Source organism: Sinohyriopsis cumingii, chromosome 10 (assembly GCF_028554795.1).
Source record: "Sinohyriopsis cumingii isolate HCF-2022 chromosome 10, ASM2855479v2, whole genome shotgun sequence".
Lineage (NCBI taxonomy): Eukaryota > Metazoa > Mollusca > Bivalvia > Unionida > Unionidae > Sinohyriopsis > Sinohyriopsis cumingii.
Window position 1 is genome coordinate 67,282,322 of NC_142970.1, and position 21,556 is coordinate 67,303,877.

General features: G+C 35.2%; 1 protein-coding gene across 1 annotated transcript in view; it reads left to right on the forward strand.

The window, feature by feature from the left end:
• Positions 1–15,360, forward strand: part of LOC149790319 (stromal cell-derived factor 2-like) — a 32,044-nt gene extending 16,684 nt beyond the window's left edge. Inside the window, exons 5-6 of the mRNA XM_089972370.1 lie at positions 1,470–1,551; positions 7,990–15,360. Coding sequence (XP_089828496.1) covers positions 1,470–1,551; positions 7,990–8,191 — 284 coding nt within the window. The 3' untranslated portion in view covers positions 8,192–15,360. The remainder of the gene's footprint in view (positions 1–1,469; positions 1,552–7,989) is intronic.
• Positions 15,361–21,556: the final 6,196 nt, after the last annotated feature.

The following is a 21,556-nucleotide window of genomic DNA, read 5'->3' on the forward strand; positions in this document are numbered from 1 at the left end:
ACAAAGATAGTTGAGATATTGAAGCTAACTTTATTTCCTTTTCACCTGTGTTCACATGAATATTGAAAATAAATTGAAACAATGGAATAATTTTTAAAATGATGCAATATAATGTGTCATGCATGGACATTGTTAACCCGTTGTAACCAGAAGATTTGGAGAAAATAAAATCATTTGATGAGGGCCAGAAGAGAAGATGATTTTGCTGACAATATGATTATTAATATGGATGAAATTCTAGTGCACTTTGATCTCATTTCTGAATGGACTGACAATAAGATGGGGGCCAAAAGTGTGAGAATTAGCACAACTAGTGTAGATTTTAAAAAATAATCTTGACTTTAGTCCTTCCAGTTTCTGCTTCAGGAGATATGTTGCTTCTAATGATACATTTTCACTGCATGAGAAAGCTGAAACAATATTCATACACCAAAAGAATGGATCATACATGTGTGGGAGATGGGTAGTGTTGATGAGATGATGCTGCAGTAGATTAAAGAGTTTTATCTCAAGTACATGGTTTTATATTTTTGAAACTAAAATTTCCGTTGGAGTGCATTTTCCAACATATAAATTTTGAATGATATAATGGTGTCCCACAACTTTGACTCAAAAAAAAAAAGATGTGTCCCAAAACATACATGCAGAAAAAAAAAATTACTTTCAAAATTAATTTGTTGTCCCAACAAATATGGTGTCCCAACATATAAGGTAACTGCGGTATTTAGGCCTCTTTAAATAAAACTTGTAGACTTTAGACTAATTGTGTCAAATTTCCAGGTGAAAATATTTTTTTTTATAGTAATTAAGTTTTTTATTAAAGGGGGCATTTCATGTTGCGACCATGTCTGTCTGTCCCCTCATCCATCCACATATTCCATATTTCTTTTGCACAATAACTCGAGTTATTCACATGCTTTTTTAATAATAGTTTGCATTTGGTGCAAGATAGAATCCTGTCAAAACAGAGCTCAAAAGGCTCAAGGTGATGGTCATAAAGAACTGAAAGAAGGAAACCTGTTTCCATGCAATAACTTGACTGATATGCCAGATACCTTGCCTAGTGACCAACCTTTGTAAATGAATTACGTTCGAAAATATGGAGACACCGTGATTTTTTTATTGTAAAAGGTCAAGGTCATAATGACTCCAAGAATAAAAATATATTCTTCTTTATGTAATGTGCTTTCATTTACTCTGTCCAGACTTTGTAGATGCACTGAGACATTTTTTAGATGGTGTGCATTTGAGATAGGCATGACACCATCTTTTTCAAGTCACATGGTCAAATATCAAAGTCATGGACTGAAGTAAACAGTGTTTTCACAAAACTGCTTAAGTTTGGTACCACATGCCATGACCGGACTTGAGATATGACTTTAAGTTAAGTATGTTATATATATATTTTAAAGATTTCATGTTTGAATATATTAGAATTGCTGTTCATATTTCTTGTGTATCTTTTTCAGGAGATAACTGGGTTATAATATGCAGCAATCAGTACTGGAATAGAAATGAAAATATTAGACTGAAGAATGTTGTTACAGAAAAGTAAGTGAGATTTTGTTGTGATATTACAAATAAATTTTAGTTTCTACTCTGCAATTTTAGTTGATGTACTTGCTTGCATTGCAGATAGCTTCATTGCAAATAAATTGGTGGAGATAAAAGTCAGATATGTACATTAAGAAAATTATTGTAACACTAAAACAAAATTGTTACTAAATTTTATGTATTCATTTTCTTTGTTTTTCTTTTGTTAACTTTTCCTTAGTTCCTTTTGCCATAAAACAAAAGTTTATGGTAAGGCCCTGTGGTCTGTATGTATTCTGTGTATTGCTTTATGCATTGTTTGTCAGTATTAAATACACTACCCAATCATAATACTTTAGGAGAACTACCAATACCTCATAAATTGAGCCCTCCCAGATACTACCTTTAGCTGAAGGGAGCTAAAAGTCATCTGCCAGCCTATGTGGTGGTCAGGCAGAGTGATCTCCCTTAGGTATAAAGATTTGCGGCAATGCCAGTAACTGCTTCAGCTTGTGCCAAGAAGCATGATCTCATCATGATAGACCTCATAAGAACCAGAATCTATGTGGAAGATATACCATCACAAGTGGGAGGAGTTTTTCACTTCAATGGAAAGTGTACTTCATCTACATTTTTCTCGTCCTGTGCTGACAAAGTTCTTCCATTACAATTTGCTTACTCTTTGTCATCATCACATTTAGGTGGGTGACTTCACATTGAGCTCAGGCTCAAAATATTTTATATACTTGCAAGCCTCTAGATCTTCTGAAAACTCCTAATATACTTGTAATGCCATTATAAATGGGTACATATTTGTGAGTTTCTATTCCAAGATATTCATAACATCTGGGCACCAACTTTATTGTTTTTACTTGTACCTGTGGTCTGTGGGCTTTGTTCCCTTAAGATAATTGCCTCATTTTTGAATATTATTGCACCTACTTTGTAAGTATCTATTATGATGCTTCAATTCCTTTTTATGTGAAGGTTTTTGTGTGTAATATAGACACTTGTGTTCACTGCTTTAATGCTTCTGCTGTGGTCAGATAAGTGCAGGTAAGATTTCTATGCATGGTTTTCTTAGTCACGTCTTGCTCATGTATGTTTCTGTAGGTGATGCTTGGGTGATGTTTATCTGCATAAGCATTCCTTCATTTAAAGAGCACTTAGTCATACGGGCTACAATTTTTATATGCATGCATATCTTTATGTCCTTAAATAAGTCCTTTGATCATTACTGGTACACACAGGTGAGTTTCCTTTTAACACACCATCTTTAGCCTTGGAATGCCAATCATCATTGATTCTAACTGTACTTGCTGTCCTTGGCCTTCCCAACAGGTAGTCTTGTATTAAAATCATCTGCTATTGCTATGTTCCAGGCAACCATCTTGTGTTATAGCTCTCTGCCCACTGCATTCAAACAACACCAGTGCAGGTCCACATGGTTATACTTACCTTACAGGTGGCATTGATATTATAGTTTACACTTCATTGCTTTGTCAGTTCCCAGGTCAACTATTTTAAGATTTTGTTCTACATTTACATTGCATTCTAAAAACAGGTGCAGGGCTACAGTTTTTTTACTTTTGCTGTTTGTCTTACAGATTAGAATTATGAGCAAAGAGCAGAAATGTACAAACTAAGGAAGATGTCACCAGTCTGCTTGCTGACCTTTTCCTCCATGTGATTATTTCTGGCAGCCAAGGGAGATAAATCAACTCTTACCCATAGGCTCAATTACTAACAGCCATGGCTTCCCTTACATCAGACTCAACTTATGCAGACTTGTACAGGGACCAGTCTAACCAACATACATCCTCGCGACACTTATACACTTGTTCTCAAGTGCTGTCTTCTATTCGATACTATCTGATGTTGTTGTTGTTGTGGGGTTTAATGCCATTTTTCAGCATACGATAGGCTATGCATGGCGGCCAGTATTAATGGTGGAGGAAGAACCCAGGGAAAACCCTGGGAAGAATCACCGACCCACAAGAAGTAATTGGCAAGCTTTCTCACATACCCACATTGGCCGAATCCTAGACTCAAACCCATGCAGACAGAGGTGAGATGGCAGTGATCCGTAACGGAAAGCGCTTTAGACCACTTGGGGCCCCTGACACTATCTGATGGAATAGGAAGATTCACCTTCCTGAGCCTTCATTGAGGACATTCTTTTGCCTTTGAACTTAGAATTTTACCCTCTGCCTCCATCTCTGTCCTTAAACTGGACTAGAGCTCGAGCATCTGTTGATCTTATGACAAAACGGAAACGCTGTTTGTTTGAGCAGTTTTACCTATCATTTGAAAACCCCAGCAGTTGGCAGTGTTGTCGCTGCTTTGGGGACAACAAAGCCATACTTCATCCTTTGATGATATTGTGTAGTTAGTGCGAAATAATATTGCCTTGGCTTCGATGTTGGACTTCTCTATAACTCTCGTTCAACAGGCAGAACATACCTTATCTCCTGCTCCAGAATACCTCAGGGCATGCATGGGAGTCTGTCGCAAGAATGGCCCAAGTACTAAACAGAGGCACTCAACATACTTTGGCCAATGCCATAACCGCAGCTACAGTTTATAATAGTGGAATGCAACTTAGTGCTCTCAACCCACTTTTTTTCTGTTACACAACCAGATTGAAGACGTCCACAAACAAGCCACCAAGGAGATTGATTTTCCTCCCTTCTGCAAACACAGTGTTGATACGGGAATAGTTTGGGATCTAAGGCCCATTCATAGGACATGCTCCTCTGAAACTATCCTATTGAAGTTGCACACAGCCACATTTCTCGCATACCAAAGCAGATGTAGCACCAAGAGGGTCCTTTTGTTCATTCCAGACAAAGGCAAGCAGCACTCTGTGTCCTGTCATCAGCATAAGCACCTTCACTCAGTTAATTCACGCCCCTTGGTCTCAGTGGAAATACCACAGTGCATTTTTAATGCCATTCATGAGGGAGCCTTTGCCATCAGTGTAGACTTCAACAGTACATACCTTCATGTCCCAATTCACAATGCTTCCAAGACATTTCAGTGATTGGCCTCCCACATCGTATACCAAGTCTTCGATCAACTACATAATAAATCTTGCATGTGAACACCTCTGAAAGTTTTGGATTTTCCCTCATCTTCTCAAACAACCACAATGGTAGTTGTTTCACTCCTATTCAGAGGTATGAACCTGCATGTTTGGATAATATGAAGCATGCCCTCAGAAATAAATAATTCTCACAACCAGTTGTGGAGATAATTGCTCTAGCAAGAAAGCCCTCCACTCTGAAGGCATATGAAGGCAAATGTCACGTTTTCACCCAGTGGTACACAAATGAACACATCATACCTCTCCAGGCATCAATACTGCAAATAACTAACTTCTGGCTCTTCATAGAGAGAAAGTTAGGACTGAATACAATAAAAGGTAACCACACCACAATAGCTGACACCTTTCATCATCACAGAAGAGAGGATATTGGACAAAACAGGATTTATCAGACCTACTCTCCAACTTTGAATATACGTGATCATAAACACTAGCCTTATGCCCAATGTGGATCCTGTCTTGGGTAACAACTTTCTGAGCAAAACATATTTGAACCACTTTCAAAGGCATCTCTGGCACATCTTTCAAACAAAACCTGCTTTCTCATGGCGTTATGACTGCAGGTTGATTTTGTGAAACACATGCCCTATCAGCAGACCTGATTTACCTGCAGTTCTGACAAGATGGATCAGTCCTACTCATGCCCTATCAGCAGACCTTAATTACCTGCAGTTCTGATAAGATGGATCAGTCCTACTCATGCCCTATCAGCAGACCTGAATTACCCTATCAGCAGACCTGAATTACCTGCAGTTCTGACAAGAAGGATCAGTCCACCAGTAATCAGACTTTCATCATGGTGTAGTCTGGACTCATCAGCTGAAGGCCACCAAAAAAATCCAGTAAGAGCTTTCAAGTGGTAGCATGATAGAACAGATCATTCACATCGAGGGAGATCACTTCTCTTTTTACATCTTAAAACAGGACAGGAGGATATCTCTAAACAGACTATCTAGTCTTGGATTAAGTGGGTTATTGACTTTGCATATAGAGAAATAACCCCAGCTGAAATGAATTTATTATGCATTTTGACTCATACGGTTAGAGCAGTTGCAACCAGCCTATTAATCACAGGAGATGTTCGCTAACCAATATCATTCAGACTGGGATGGAGATCAGAGTCCACATTTTCTTTCTTTTATCTCCAAGATCTGTCATCGGCCCATTTTGATCTGGTAAGACCTATATCAGCTGCTCACCAGGTCGCCCTTCCTGGTTGAGCAACAGCTTCTTAAGATGCAATTTCACAGCTTCTGCAGGATATGGGTGGGTGGGTAATTTTTCACTATTTGAAACTGCACCCTGACAGATGGAGTCCCCTCCAGTCAGGTTACCTAGAAGCTGTCTCATATGCCTTTGGAGACCAGAGATGGTATCTCTGGGGTACAGTGATTTACCTCCCTCCACCTCATATCTATTTCCTCCTAAGGTATTATGATTGGGTAACATATTTAAAGAAACCAAGTTTTGCTAGTAAAATGTTTCTTTGAGAATGCTTACCCGGTCATAATACATATACAACCTCATGACCTCCCTTCAGGTACATCCATTGAGACATATTCATAGACTGTGCCATCAATCCTTATAGCTAATGGGAGATAACTCTTCCCAACTCCCCATAGGCTGGCAGACAACATTTAGCCCAGAAATAGTATCTGGGAGGGCTGGATTTGCAAGGTAGTAGTAGTTTTTCTTAAGGTATTATGATAGGGTAAGTTTTCTCAAAGAAACATATTTTACTAGGAAAAATTGGTATTAAACTTGTCAAAAACCACTACACTAATTTCAGCCAAATTTGGCAGAGGGCATTGAAACACAAAGACCTTCAGAGTTTTTACATACGATGCTGATAAGCATTTTCTTGGTATGGCTGCAGTTGCTAAAATGAGAAAAACTTTGAAACAATCTCTTATTAAAAGCAACGATCTGAATTTGATCAAATTTGACACAAAACATTTGGCTTGAAGGCCTTTTCATGATTTTACTTAAGGTCTAGTGTAATCCAATATCAACTCCATTATTAAAATTACAAAAGCTGTTGGTAAAATGAATTCATTTTGAATAATGCTTGCTGGTTTTGAGGCTTTTTAAGTTTTCAAAATTGATATATATAACTCAGTTATTGACCATCTACTATTTCCAAAGATAGATCCTTAAATTCCTGTCTGTGTCCAAAAGGTCTGGTAGTTCAAAGGTTTTGACAAGCACATACTTGGAGCAACTGGACACCTGTCATAGAACTTGTCAAATATCATTATATTGACTTGTTTTTTTTTATCAGTTTGACCATTATATTGCCAAATAAACACCTTAAGGAAGTAAAGTTCAGTGCTAACTAGGTTGACTTTATAGATTACAATAATGGCGTTGTTGACTATATTTTGTTGAACAATCACTACATGTATTGCCAGCTAAGCATGTTTGGTGATTATGCTTTCCGAGTTGTTTAAACACTATTGATTCCAAAGACAAACACAAGACAAAAGAGGTGTGAAAGTTTATCTCCTAGTCTTAATATAAGTCCTGTAATTGAAGGATTGCCGAGGGTCTTGAATGCAAATGTTACATTAGTTCCTTGTAATTTTTTGTGTCGCAGATGTGAACACATAAAAACATTCGAACAATATATGTGAAGCCTTGGCCCAAATTAAGACAATAGGATACTAGAAAAAGTAATAAACTTTTATCATCATCTGCCAGACTTAATTGGGGACCAAATCAAATGACATTGTTTTATATTTGCTTGATACATTATTCAGTCAGAATTTCTGTTTATTTTATGCTCAAACTTATGTATCACAGATTGCAGTAGCAGATTTCTTACTGAAACCCACATAATAATGTCAGTGGTTGACTGTTTGTAGAATCCTTCCCTACTCAAAAGTAAAACTGGGCATACAGTAATTGAAGAACAAAGTATACGTACACAGACACACACAGGATATTTGCTTGTTACATTATTCAGTCAGAATTTCTATTTATTTTATGCTCCAACGTATGTATCACGGATTGCAGTTACAGATTTCTTACTGAAACCCACAATAATATCAGTTGTTGACTGTTTAGTGTGAGGACGAAAGCTTTCTCTATGCTGTTGTGTATGTAATTTAACAGTTAAAACATTGTCGAATATGTCAAATTCACATCGACCGAAAGAAAGTGGTTTCTTCACACAAAATTTCAGTTATCTACAAGGACGATTTAAATACAGGGTATTCTTATTACTTCATTTTTAATTAAAAAAATCAATTTAATAACTTTATAAAATTTATTAAACTTTGGATGAGAAATTATACAAATGTACACTTGCTTACGATCAAGTTGGTAATTGCATTTCTTTCAATTTCTAGTTATCTGCATGTCACCGGGGACACATATGGACGTCCGATCCATGGACAGCGGGAAGTTTGTGGCTACCCCTCGCCCAATGAACTTAACTACTGGCAGACGATGGAAGGAATTTACATCAAGCCATCAGAATCCCCTCCTGGTTCACAACCAGAAGAAGACGATGATGAAAGTTACAAACATCATGAACATATTGAATTGTGATAATATGAATTCCTTGTTCTCATTATTTAGTCCCTCACTTTGTTACCAATTGAACCTTATCTTAAACTCTGTATTTCATCAGAGCTCTAGCTAAGGATACAAAAATAGGATATTTACTTCCAGGTTTGGAATAAAAGGTGTTTGTTAAAAAAAATCAGCGGCAGGTATTGTATGAAAAGTATAAACACAAACTTATGACAGAAATTTTATCATCATGACATTAATCATATTTTTAAATTTGTCAAAGATTCTGTGACCAAGACATATTTGCTGTGTGTTTCATTATATAAATGTATTATTTATGAGTGACTGTTATCAAGGTGGTCCTATACTTTCATTGCAGACTTGCACAAAAACATCTGACACTTATCACAATAGCATACTTTGTGTTCTGCAAATGCAGCATCATAAACAATTGACGTTTCTAATTAGCTGGAGCAACACTGGCAGCTTTTGACTAAGTACTGAAAATTAAATTATTTTGTGTAATTTGAATAAATTGACATATTTCATTATGAATTGTTAGTTGGTTTGTTGGCATGAATTTTGTAGACATACTGTTCATCTAGACCTGTTTTATGAAAAAAATCCAGGGAGGCAATATATTTACATGTATCACTAATGTTAAATCCACATTTGTTTGTATCACTAATGTTAAGTCCACATTTCTTTATAGCTCTTCTGTTAATAGACCAAATAGCTTATGGGATGGTCTTCATTCAGCTTTTATATTTGCACACGTTTGTTATAGCTGCTACTTCAATATTTTTTGGAGGGTTGTCATGAAACTTGACATGCACATTCATTGAAAGGAACAGTTGGTCCAAAATGGCATTCAGTATGGATGCTAATCTATTTATCTATACTGTGCCAGAATAAAAGTCATATTGACTTCATAGATTGTCGTGTTGGCTCTAAATGAAAATGGTGTCAGTCTGACGTCTAAAATGGTCCACACAGCAGCCATCTTTAAAATATTGCAATCACTAATCCTGAATGGATGCTTATATCAACATATGGTTTTCATTGAAAGACTTTTTATGATGCCTTTTTGCTCCTGTATGAAAATGGTGCCCATCTCACATTGAGTACTGCTGCCATCTATTCAATATGGAAATGGTGCCCTTTGCACATCATTATGGTTACCACAGCAGCCATCTTTAAAATCTTCTTATTCCTACTCCTCTTGATTGGTTCTTATTCCTGCTCCTCTTGATTGTATGGTCGTATCAGCTTTTTGCTAATGACTTCTTGTGATATCTCTATGGTTCTGTATATCAGTGGTGTTGTTCAGACATCCAGTATAGCTGTCACTGTGGCAGTCTTGAAAATCTTGCTGCTACCAAATGAAGTGTCATATCAGCATGGGGTTTTGACTGAAATACTTCTTATCATGTCTGGTTTGTCATAAATGAAACTAATGTCAATATTATTTTCAATATGACTGCCACAATGGTCATCTTTAGAATCTTGGTATGGCTGCCTCTAGAGTGTTCGTGATTTCAATAAGAATATCACCAAAAGATTCTAAGAATGTCAAGCTGGTCTTGAATGGTACCAATCAGATATACAGTATGGCTAATTGTATCAAGCAATCAGATGAAGTTGTATATATTTTTGTTTGGGATTTGAAGCAGTATGCATGAAGAACATCAGTATATGCTGAAATATTTTATTCACCTTCAAATTTCCAAAAGCTGCATTTTGATTTGTTAATTCAAATGACACTAGAACATGGCCCCTAAGTGACCACTGTCAGATCTTCACGTAGGAAGTAGAGATCTGATTTTAATCAGTTTGGATATCCAGTATGGCCACCATCCATTGTAAAATCTTCATAGTGTTGTCTTAAATGAAAATCATATCAGCATGGTGGTTTCCAGCAGAAGACTTCTTATTATATCTTATTAGAGAATGGAGCCAATCTGACATCAGCAGCATTAATTTGAAAATTGTTTTAGTGTTGAAGCATACTAGAGATGGTTTCAACACTCAGCAGTTAAATGAAGAAATGGTCTTATTATTAATTTCTGGAAGTTCTTTTCAGCTAGCAGAGCATCATGCCCTTCAAGGGACTCTTGTTTACTCTCTGGATGCAGTCAGTCAGATTTTAAAAAAAGTCTTATTCAGTATTTGGGTCTTGGAATAATCTGGACTGGTGAGGAGACATGGATACATGCATTGTATAATTGTATTAGTGTCATTGTTTTTGATGTGGTGTGACCTCCTTGGGTATGTAGGTTAGCTGTATTACCTATCATTATTTTCATTCTTGTAAAATAGTTGTTGTGTATAAATGTTGGGATAATATTCAATAATGCTGGAAGCACACTACTTGGTTGATAACTAATTTGGGTTTTAGTGTCCAATGAGTTTGAGATTTCATACTTTGACAGCAGAGGTAATCCTATCAAGCACTTGTTATTTGTGATTAAGTGCTGTCTATTATTGCTTAGATCCAGCTGTGAACTGTGTATATCCATACCTGTTTTTGCATGATGCATCATCAGATATGGGTCTGTGCAGTTATGTTCAGTTGTGTGGAAAGATGACAGGCCCTGGTCTGTCTGCACACAATACACCAACAGATAAAGATCTTATGATGTTTGATACAGCTTCTGGGTGAGTATATCGGGTAAGAAAATGTACCAAGAGCCATTTTATTTTCATAGTTTAAATATATGTTGAAATTTGCACTTCTTCTTGGACCTTATATTTCCTATCAGATAAATAGATTGAGTGTTAAATGGTGACTAGATCAAATTGTATTCTACTGACCAACCCTTGTTAAATAAAGAATTGTTATTATTAATAGTTTTATTATTATTATTAATAGCTTTATTATTATTATTATTACTATTATTATTATTATTATTATTATTAAACCTGCTTTAGGAATAACTTGTCTTTGGCATTTTCCAGTCTTTAGCATATGTTCAATGTCCTTGGATCTGGAATGATGGGGACAAAAATGAACCACTTTGAAAATGCAACCTATCTTGAGAAACAGCTGTTGCTATTTCCCAAAGTTGAATGCATGATACAAATGTGTGTGTGACTGTACAGTTTAAAGTGAATTTGAGTAAGACTTGGATGAAAGTTACATAATAGCATTGTTATATTTGGTTGATCCTTGGGCTTGCAGTTGATTGATATTTTTTATCTTTTATGTGTTACATAGTATATTTTCTGATAGGGGCTGTAAACAAATGTTAAATCGGTTCCTTTGCTATTCAGAATTATTTTATATTTACAAAAGTTGGGAGTAATATATTACCATTTGCACTGGCTGCAGGAAATAAGTTCAGAATTGTCAAATTTGCTTTTCATTGTCTTGTCTGGATAAGCATAATAAGACAAAAGTATACATTTTCTAGTGATGATGATAACATGAGATGTGTACAGCATTAAAAGTTTTATCTTCACTTTTTTTTGCAAGTCACGGGTGCTGGTGGATGTGCTTACATCATTGCAGTAGTGTTAAATATGGAATACTGGATGAAGTAAAATGCTTGTTTTGATTGGTAAAACCGATTCCAGACTCTGATGACTATATATGTTGTATATCGAACAAATCGCGTATCGTCTTAAATGACAACTGTGAATTTTCTTTGTGAAAGAATGGCATTTTGTGAGAGCTTGGTAACCATTCATATTACTGTAAAGAGTAGTACATGCAAATTTTATTTTGTCATTCAGAAATGTGTCAAACAGAAAAGCTTGAAGTAAAACATAATGATGTAGCATTCAGTAAAATTTTGTACACAGATCAAACTTTGTGACACATATGCACGGAGTTATGGCTTTGTTTTGTATTCTTATGAATAGGAACATTTGTTTGCATTAGACAGGATTAAGAAGAACCTACTCTCACTCCTAATGGGATATAAAATGATACTGTCTTTAACAATAGGGAAGTGAACTTTACGAGACCAATACATGCTCAGTACTTTTGTTTATTAAAATAAAATCCCTCTTCTTTCTGCATTCAGAGTTAAAAATGGATTAATGTCATGATCATTTTCAAAACTATTATTTTAGTGAAACAGCTTGTGAGGTAATCAGTCGTGGTGAAACAGTGACCCTGTCACTTAAATTTTTTCTTCTGTAGCAATACACTACAGATAATGCAATGTTTGACATTTTGTCAAGAAGGATCAGAAATGTAGACAAACAGTGATCTGTCCACTGATAACAGATATTGCTTGTCTTGTTACCTCGGGAAAATGAAAGCCATTTTAAACTGAAATGCACTTGAGGTGTTAAGCCCTCACATGGGTTTGTAGACATAGCAATGTATTGCACAGTGTATGAGAGATGTCTAGCTGTGGTCAAGACATGTTTATATCAATCATTTGTTGATGTGCTATCTGTTTGAATGATGTTTTATATACATATGTGACTTTCATTTCTTTGCACAGCATTTGATATTTTTGTCTCTAACAGAGATGTTCTTCTCATGTATGAGTGATTTGTGCTAACATTTACTCTGGTAGTGGTTTTATTTGTTCATCAAGTATATAATCGGTCATTGCATCAAATGCATTTATTTAAAAATGTCATAATGAACCTAAATAACCAGACCATCAAAATTTTCCAGACACCATAGTTGTGATTTTTTTTTTTTAAGTGTTAGAGCGAAGATTATGGGGCCTTCCATTTAGTATGTACGCATATGGGGGGAGGGGGTTAACCCAGATGCATACGCTTGTGTATGGGGGCTGGTGGTCAACTGATAATGTACGTGAGGGGGCCTTGATAACAATTTGTCCAATATGTAACCTGTTCGATTGGGTTCAGTCTAGTTTGAATTTTAGCGGGCATTATATAAACTTTTTAAAGTTATGCTGCTTATTTCTTTGATGCAGCCAGACATTCAACGTCGGTGGACTATCTGTTTTATTAAATGTTTTAATATTAATCCTTGATCATTTCTGCATGAATTAAATATAGGCCATTCTATAGAATTCAGGCTGGGGTGTCAAGTTTACGTACTCGGGGTGGGTGGGTGGGTGGGTTGTCAAAAGTAAGCATGTGTACGGGGAGGGGGGAGGGGTCAAGCTTTGCCAGATTTTTGTGTACGTACTAAATGGATGGCCCCTATGGTTGAAATGTTACGTTTACTGAGGAACTGTTGAATGGATATCGTCCATCTGGCCATGAAACTGCTTTGATTACCCTTATTTTGTATGGAATAGCTAAGTTTCTGTCTACAGATTGTGGTCATGCATTTTGCTAAACAACTTGAGCCATGAGCTTGTTGAAAGGAACAATCAACAACAGTTCATCTTGAGATAGTTGGCAGAATTGCTGAATGAATCACTTTTTGATACCATCAGAAATAATTTATCATTGCTTTGATAACTAGAAATCAGTGGTCATCATTGTTACATTGACCCAGCATGGGATTGCAGGCTTCTTGTATATTTACCACAACAGAGTGTACAAAGGGAGATGAAGCAGTCATGTACATCAAATCCTGTTGTCACTACAGAGAATTAACTTTTGTGTTATAACATATAATGTGAGATATATTTAATATGTATGGGAGCTATTATCTTAGTTTTCCCTTTTCCAATAAACAAACCTTGGTTTACATTTATTTCTGATAAAGTGACTAGCATCTCCCAGTACTCAAGTTTCACAAATACTTGTAGTCTCAGTTTTATTCAGTGGCATATTTCCGCTTCTTTTCAGACATGGTTTGGTCTTCATACCTGAACAGATGATGGCATTCTGCAGCTTTATTTGGCTTCATTACATATTTAGGGCAATATTTTGCGATTTTGGTGTTGAGATTGCATCAAGCATTTTGAAAGTAAAATATGGATTGTCTTCAGCCCGCTCTGGTGGCTTAGTGGTTAAAATGTCTGCCTCAGATGCTGGAGGTCACAGGTTCGAACCCTGGCAAAGTCATACCAAAGATGTGTAACAATGGTACAAAAGCTGCCTCACTTGGTGCTCAACATTAAGAAGTTAGTGTTAGGACTGGTTGGCCTGGTGTCAGGATAATATGACTGGGTGGGACATAATTCAACATGTCTGTGGCATGATGCCCCAGTGCTAGACATCATTATAAACTGTGACCTCATAGTGATAAGACAATTTTTTTTAAAGCTACGTTGAAAGTCCAAAACACACACACACACACATGGATTGTCTTCAAGTTTTTCAGATATAAGATAATATGAACAGATATATTAATTTGGTGATGGATTCTGTTGTCGAAGAGAATATTTACATTATGAAACCATGTTGATATTTGAACCAGGTCAAGTTCATAGACATGTTTCTAGCAAGTGTTATCAGCAATGGCAGTACATGTACTCACTAAACTGACTGTCATATTTTTACAACGCAAAAGGATGGCACTGAGTGGTCTAAAGTGCTCACTGTTACAGATCACTGCTATCTCACCTCTGTGTGCGTGGTTTCGAGTCTTGGGTTTGGCCAGCTTATCTGAGAAAGCTTGCCAGTAGCTTCTAATGGGTTGGAGGTTCTTTCCGGGGTTTTCCCAGGATGTTCTTCCAACCTCAATACTGGTCACCTTGTATAGCCTATCTTGTGCTGAAAAATGGCATTAAACCCTACAAGAACAGCAACAAATTAAAAGAAGAACAAATATATGCAGCAAGAATTCTTTAATTTAATAGAGTAAATACTGAAATATTGTCATGAAAATGTTAGTCATTGTGTCCACCATGACAGATCACTGACATCTTACCCATGTGGGTTTTAGTCCCTGAACGCTGTCATTGGTATACAAGAAAGCTTGCCTTTGGGCTCCACTTCCAACCAGCACTGAATAACCCTAAAAATATGTAGTTTTTGAAAAAAATATTGACAGGTAAATCGATCATTTACTGTAGTACATGTATAATTTGGACAGAGAGAAATGTAATTATTTGTTGTGTCTGGTTTTTTAGGCTAATTATTATGGATGTAGAGGTTTGTTAATGTTATCAATTTATTACATTCTTAGCATTCATGTACAGAGTTCACAAATTTTATTCTGATACAGGATTGTTGAAGAGCATTGTATTTGTAGACAGTACAGTTTTGCACATTTGACAAGCTAAACAGATTTGAAGAAAATTGATTTGAATGGAATTTTTTATGTCTTACCGTTATGTCATTCTTTATTCCATTAAAATACAACTTTTAATTGATCCCAGTCTTACGGTTTTCTTTCATGTTTGGAACATTTTGTTGTTTCATAATGAAACTGGTAGTTATTGGCCACAGAATTGATTTATAAATAACAAAGCATTGTAAATGCACAGTTAGATCAATGGGCACAATGCAAATATGTCTGGAGAGGTGTTATCTTAACAATTAATTGACAGCTTTTATATAGCTTTCCTCAATCAGATCCACATTTTTTGGGTCATTTTTCAACATCTAAATGCAAGTTTAGTTGGTCTGGCAAACAATAGAAAAGAAAAACAATACTCTTTTGTACATGTAAAATATTTATATCTGACAATTTTCTGTACTTTAAATTTTATTAGATGATAAACCTACAATATTTCAGGTCCCAAATTCCTGGCTGAGAAATAGGTTTAGTCCAAGTGAGAATGTAATTGAAACTGTAGTAGACTGTTTTCTTTAAAGTAAAATAAACAAAAACAAACAGCAACAAGTGAAAAAATGTATTGATAGATGAACAAGGAACCCAATTTTTTTAAGAGCAAGCATACCTTATTAAGTCTGGTTACTTAAATCATATGTTTTGATCTATCCATTTAACATTTAAGTAATTAATATGTTCCCACTGTGAGAATCTTCTTTCAGTTAATAATTTCACCGATTTATTTAATTTAGCAAATCAGATTGCTTGCCACCAAAAACTTACTAGGATTTTTTTACACTCAGCTTACCAATTTTTGTACATATTGAGAAAAGATGTCATCAGGCAATAATGGCAAATATATTCAGTTCATCAGACAATGGCAGATAATCTATTCAGTTCATCAGACAACAATGGCAGATAATCTATTCAGTTCATTAGACAACAATGGCAGATAATCTATTCAGTTCATCAGATAACAATGGCAGATAATCTATTCAGTTCATCAGACAACAATGGCAGATAATCTATTCAGTTCATCAGACAACAATGGCAGATAATATATTCATCAGACAACGATGACAGATAATATATTCAGTTCATCAGACAACAATGGCACATAATCTATTCATTTCATCAGACAACAATGGCAGATAATCTATTCAGTTCATCAGACAACAATGGCAGATAACATACGAGCCAAATGCAGCTGCACTAGATATTCAAGGATGAAGAAGAAAAGAACATGGAATTGAAAGTTGCCACTTATAGGCAATTGTAGTTCAGTAAAGCCATTTAAGAAACATTTGAATATCACTTAACAATTGAGGTAATTGATGCAATATGATTTATTACAATACAGATTGTATCCACATATAAGGAATAAAATCTGAATTGCAAAGAAATCACTGAGAAAACGGGTACCATATATACACTCGCTTTTAAGTCGTGTTTAACTTCAAGCTGCAAAGACCCAGATCTGCCATCCTATAATGCACCAGCAGATTATTGTCGGGACTACTTTAGTAGTAATCAACAGAACAAACAAAATAGACTAGTATACACTGCATGTAGTCGGCTAGTATGCACTGTATATAGTTAGTATACACTGCATGTAGTCAGCTAGTATACACTGTAGGGAAAAAAGAATTAACAAAATGCATTTACAATGATATAATTTCCAAATAATTTATTCTTGAAACAATCCTGATAATTTAGTTTGGTGTGTTTTATTGCCTTACAAAAAGCATAAAACAGAACTGTTTAACCCTTAAAAGTCATGTGTGAAAATGATACCTAACTCATTCAAATAAATTCTTAACATTATATTTTTCTTCCATAAAGGCCGATAGTGGACTGCTTAATACAGATACTCTCTTTATGTTGATTTATAATCTGTTCATTCATCTTTGCAATTAGGGTCATTACCTGAGGACGTCACAAAACTTCATTATCACATCGTAGCTCTGTCATTATTTATATTATACAAAACATTTGGTATAGTCTCTATTGTCATCATGCCTCACATTTTGTGCATCATCATGCTTTAAATGGACTGTCATCATGCTTTAAATGGACTGTCATCATGCATTGCTGCCAGTGTTCCAGCATAGAAATATCACATGGTCCCACTTTGAATATCATTATAGTACAGTTTTGAGAAATACTATGGTATAGCATTGAAATAACACAGATGTCCTGTTTTGAAATAACACTACATTCTAGTATTGAAAGAACACCATGGTCTAGCATGCAACTATTGCTATGGTCCCTCTGAAATAACACTATGGTCCTGCTTTGAAACAACACTGGTTCAGCCTAGTAATAACACTGATTCTGCAGTGAAATAGCACTATGGTCTAAATTTGAAATAACACAGTAGTCCCTCTTTGAAATAACACTCTGTGGTTCTGCTTTGTAATATCACTGTGGTCTATGTTTCAAATAACACCATGGGCCTGCCTTTAAATAACACTGATCTAGCTCTGCACTAACACTTGTTCAGTTTTGAAATAATGGTATATGGTGTAACTTTGAAATAATATCATGGTCCAGCTTTGAAATAACATGATGGTCCAATTTTATATGTAAATTTTATATGTAAATTTAGGCCATGTCAAGTTTGTAACAAAAATAATTACATGAGGTAAAGATTGCCCATAGAAAGATCTAATGGAATGGCATAATTAAGTGTTTTGGGTAAAATAACAATTTTCTTTTGTAGAGTTGACTGCTTGATGTGCATTATGTGGAATTTTAAAAAAAAATAGATAATAGATTTAAAAGAGATCTTATAGATTTTGAAGATTGTTCAATGAATTTAAATTTGTTATTGTATCTAAATTTAATGCATTAAATATAAAATCTGCCTGCTTCCATAAAGCAAAATAAACAATCCATGATAATATACAATAAATTTGATATTTGCACTAACATACGTCTTGTATAGCAATACAATGTGAGCAATTAAAAAAAATACAAGCACAAAATATACAGCCTCAAATTGATTAAGTGTTCAGTCTCAACACTTTTAAAACAAAATAGCTTTTGTGCCAATATTTGGTGAAAAGTGGACAATGCAAGTCGAATAATTAGAAAATCTCACTTTTTGCAATCATAATTTGAAAAGAAAAAAGCATGACAGATTTGGCATGAAAGTATTAAGCATTGATATAAATGATTGCTGAAAAATGTATAATTTTGTCACAATTTGTACACAGTCTAGACTGGATTTGGTTGCCAAGGCAACAAAGCAATTCATCCTATGGATGCTGAAATAAAGTGCCATCAGTACCCATCCAATGTCTACAAACATTTGACACTATAAAGAAAACCATGACTGCACAAGAAGTACCAAATTATTGAATTAATGGATGAATCTTGTACAGTCAGGCAGATCAACCTCCATTAAATGGTTAAGCAAAGAAATAATTCTTTAAAATTAAATTTGTGCTTTAAATAACCCATGACTAAAACTTTTTAACCACATTTTACAACATAAGCAGAAAGTCTCACATCACATTTGGAATCTCTTTATTATGTATGTTATTTCAATATATTCATTTACTGATTATGTCATGCTCAATGCATACTTTTTCTTCAGATTTTTTTTCTATTATAGTAAATGCCATGTATGACTCCAAGTACTTGTACAAAACCATTACAACCAGCATAACAACGGATGATGATAAAATAGAGGCCATGACGAGTTCATCACCTTAAGTAAAATTATGTTTTAAGCTAATCGAAACGTTATTTGAAATCAGATAGAGAAATTGTTCTTCATGTACTGTCAGCTTTTCTTTAAATTTGGTAATTCCCCAGTAAAGAATTGAAGTAGCAGTTTATTCCATTGATGGCGAATAGGTGATGTACTGTATATTTCAAGCAAAAGTTATGTACTATTAGTTTTCAAAAAGGAGTGATTCATAGTTTTCCTAATACAAAAGAAAACGTGATGGTTACATTATGTAGATATATACTTGGTCCTGAACATTTAGAAATTAAAAGACACTGAATTTTCACGGCGGCACGATTTACCCAAATACACCCAAATACTGCCCAGATATACCCAAATACTGCCCAAATACACCCAAATACTGTCCAGAAACAAGCACATGATAAATTTACAACTAAAGAGATTTTAAATTCATTGCAAAGTTAAGTTCTGGACTACACCTTCGACATTTAGATACAATTAGCTATTGTGTGGTCAAATTTTGTCTTTTGGTAATTAGCTGTTTATTTCTCTTAGAAAAGATATATACTCTGATGATATATATATATATATATATATATATATATATATATATATATATATAACCAAATGCTTCTGAAGACCTCCCAAAAATATATATTTAAATGCTACTAGAACATGCCGATACCATCAAAATGCTCTCAAATATATATTAATATACCTAAATGTACTCGGATGTTTCTATTCTCTCTCACAACTTCCGTCTTTATTTTCATAGGCCTGATAATTATTTCTTTATTCGCATTAATTCAAGTTGTATTTTCCGCTGCTGAGTTCGTTCGGCAGTTTGTTTCGTTCTATTTTATGCAATCTCCCACAATTTAAATAATTATCTGATAACTGACAGTCATGGACTGAATTAATGACATCAACCTTGGTTCTTTCGAGTTCTCTGTCGCAACGGATAAACAACTGTATTGTGAATGGCACAATACTGTACTGCGCCTTTTTGGTAACTTTTGATGCTGTAAAGGTGACTACATTCATATACGGGTGTAAGTGTAAAATCAAATTAGAATTTAAATAATGTTATGTTTTATCTTTTATTAAAGTGTTTAAAATACATTAAAATAGCAGTTATTTCCTAAATACAGATGTATCTGTCATACAACTAGCAATAAGATCCGTTAAAACCTTATATAATTTATTTCACAATGCATTATTTAATTATGTACATGTGCATGTTACAAAATGTTTATTAACGGTGCTTTATATATGTTGCCCGTTCAGCTCTTGGTCTTTTCCGTTGTCCCGGTTTTCGTCCGGCAGTTTGTTTCGGTCGCTTGCACTTGTATGCTCCATGTGATGAATGGACACAGCTGGACTCAGCTACTGCGGCGATCGAAGCAGCAAAAAATTTCTTGAAAATTTTTTCTTTCTCCGTTACACTTTTTGAGTGCCAGGCTTGTTTGTCCAAAAGAAACGAAAAAGACTGACCAAAAAGCCTGTAGTTGCCAGCACCATACAAAGCTCGACGTAGGTCTATGATCTGCGTTTTTGTAACGGAAGATAATCTGTCGACAAGTTCTGGGAGCTTTAGCTGTTTCCAATCAGTGGCTTGTTTTAAGCGATTGTTTAGGGACTCTACATTGTTATTGGTCCATAACTTAGAAATGATATTTGCTTTTAATGGTTGGTAAACATGTTTTAAAATTTTACATTTGAAATGTGTTTCATAGTAAGTTTTAAATCTCGGATATTTATCGAAATAGACAGAGAGGTTGTCTTCTCACTTTGAAAACTCGAGGTTGTCTTTACTAAAAACTAATCCGTCTTTGTCTTCACTGAAAATTATATTTATAATCTTCTCCCTCTCTTTTTCATTAGAACCAGTTTTTTTGAAGAAAATGCATTATGTTATCTTTCAGATGTTTTGTACACAGCAGATAATTTGCTTTGGGAAAATTGTTTGTTAAAGAATTTCGTAATGCTTTCTCATCATCTGTGCCAAATGTCAAATTTTGTGAGTCTAGTTTTTCTCTAACATGGGGAAAAAATGGTGATAAGTATGCTGCTCACCATCCCAGTGAAGACAAAGAGGTCCTAGAAAAATTGGATATTGCATAGATTTTCTGCTAACGATGCTTCTGTTTTTATGGCACATTGTTGTTACAAACACTTTACCAAGATTAAACGTTCTGTCGATGCCGATCACACTGCCTTCCTCCCCCAAACAGTTTTTTTTTAAAAGTCTAATATTTGATCGTCAGTGTAAATAATTATAATTGGTTGTTTGCCTTTCGTAATAGTAACAACATGGACGAAAGGGTTGTCGTGTAGCTCTCCGATTATTGTCAATATCTCTTCCGCAATATTGTTTCCAGGCACCCTCAGAGGTATTTTCTTTGTGTTTTCTCTGTAGATTTTATCCTGGAGTTGGCGACTTGATTTAGGAGCCATGAAACTGTCATCATCAGCCATCTTGCTTACCACTTCCGTCGCCTTCTTCCTCCCCACTTTTTCGTATGCCATTTGGAGGATACGTGGATCAGTTCTTGTGTACGATTCACCACTTTTTGAGTTTCCTGGCTCCGTGTTT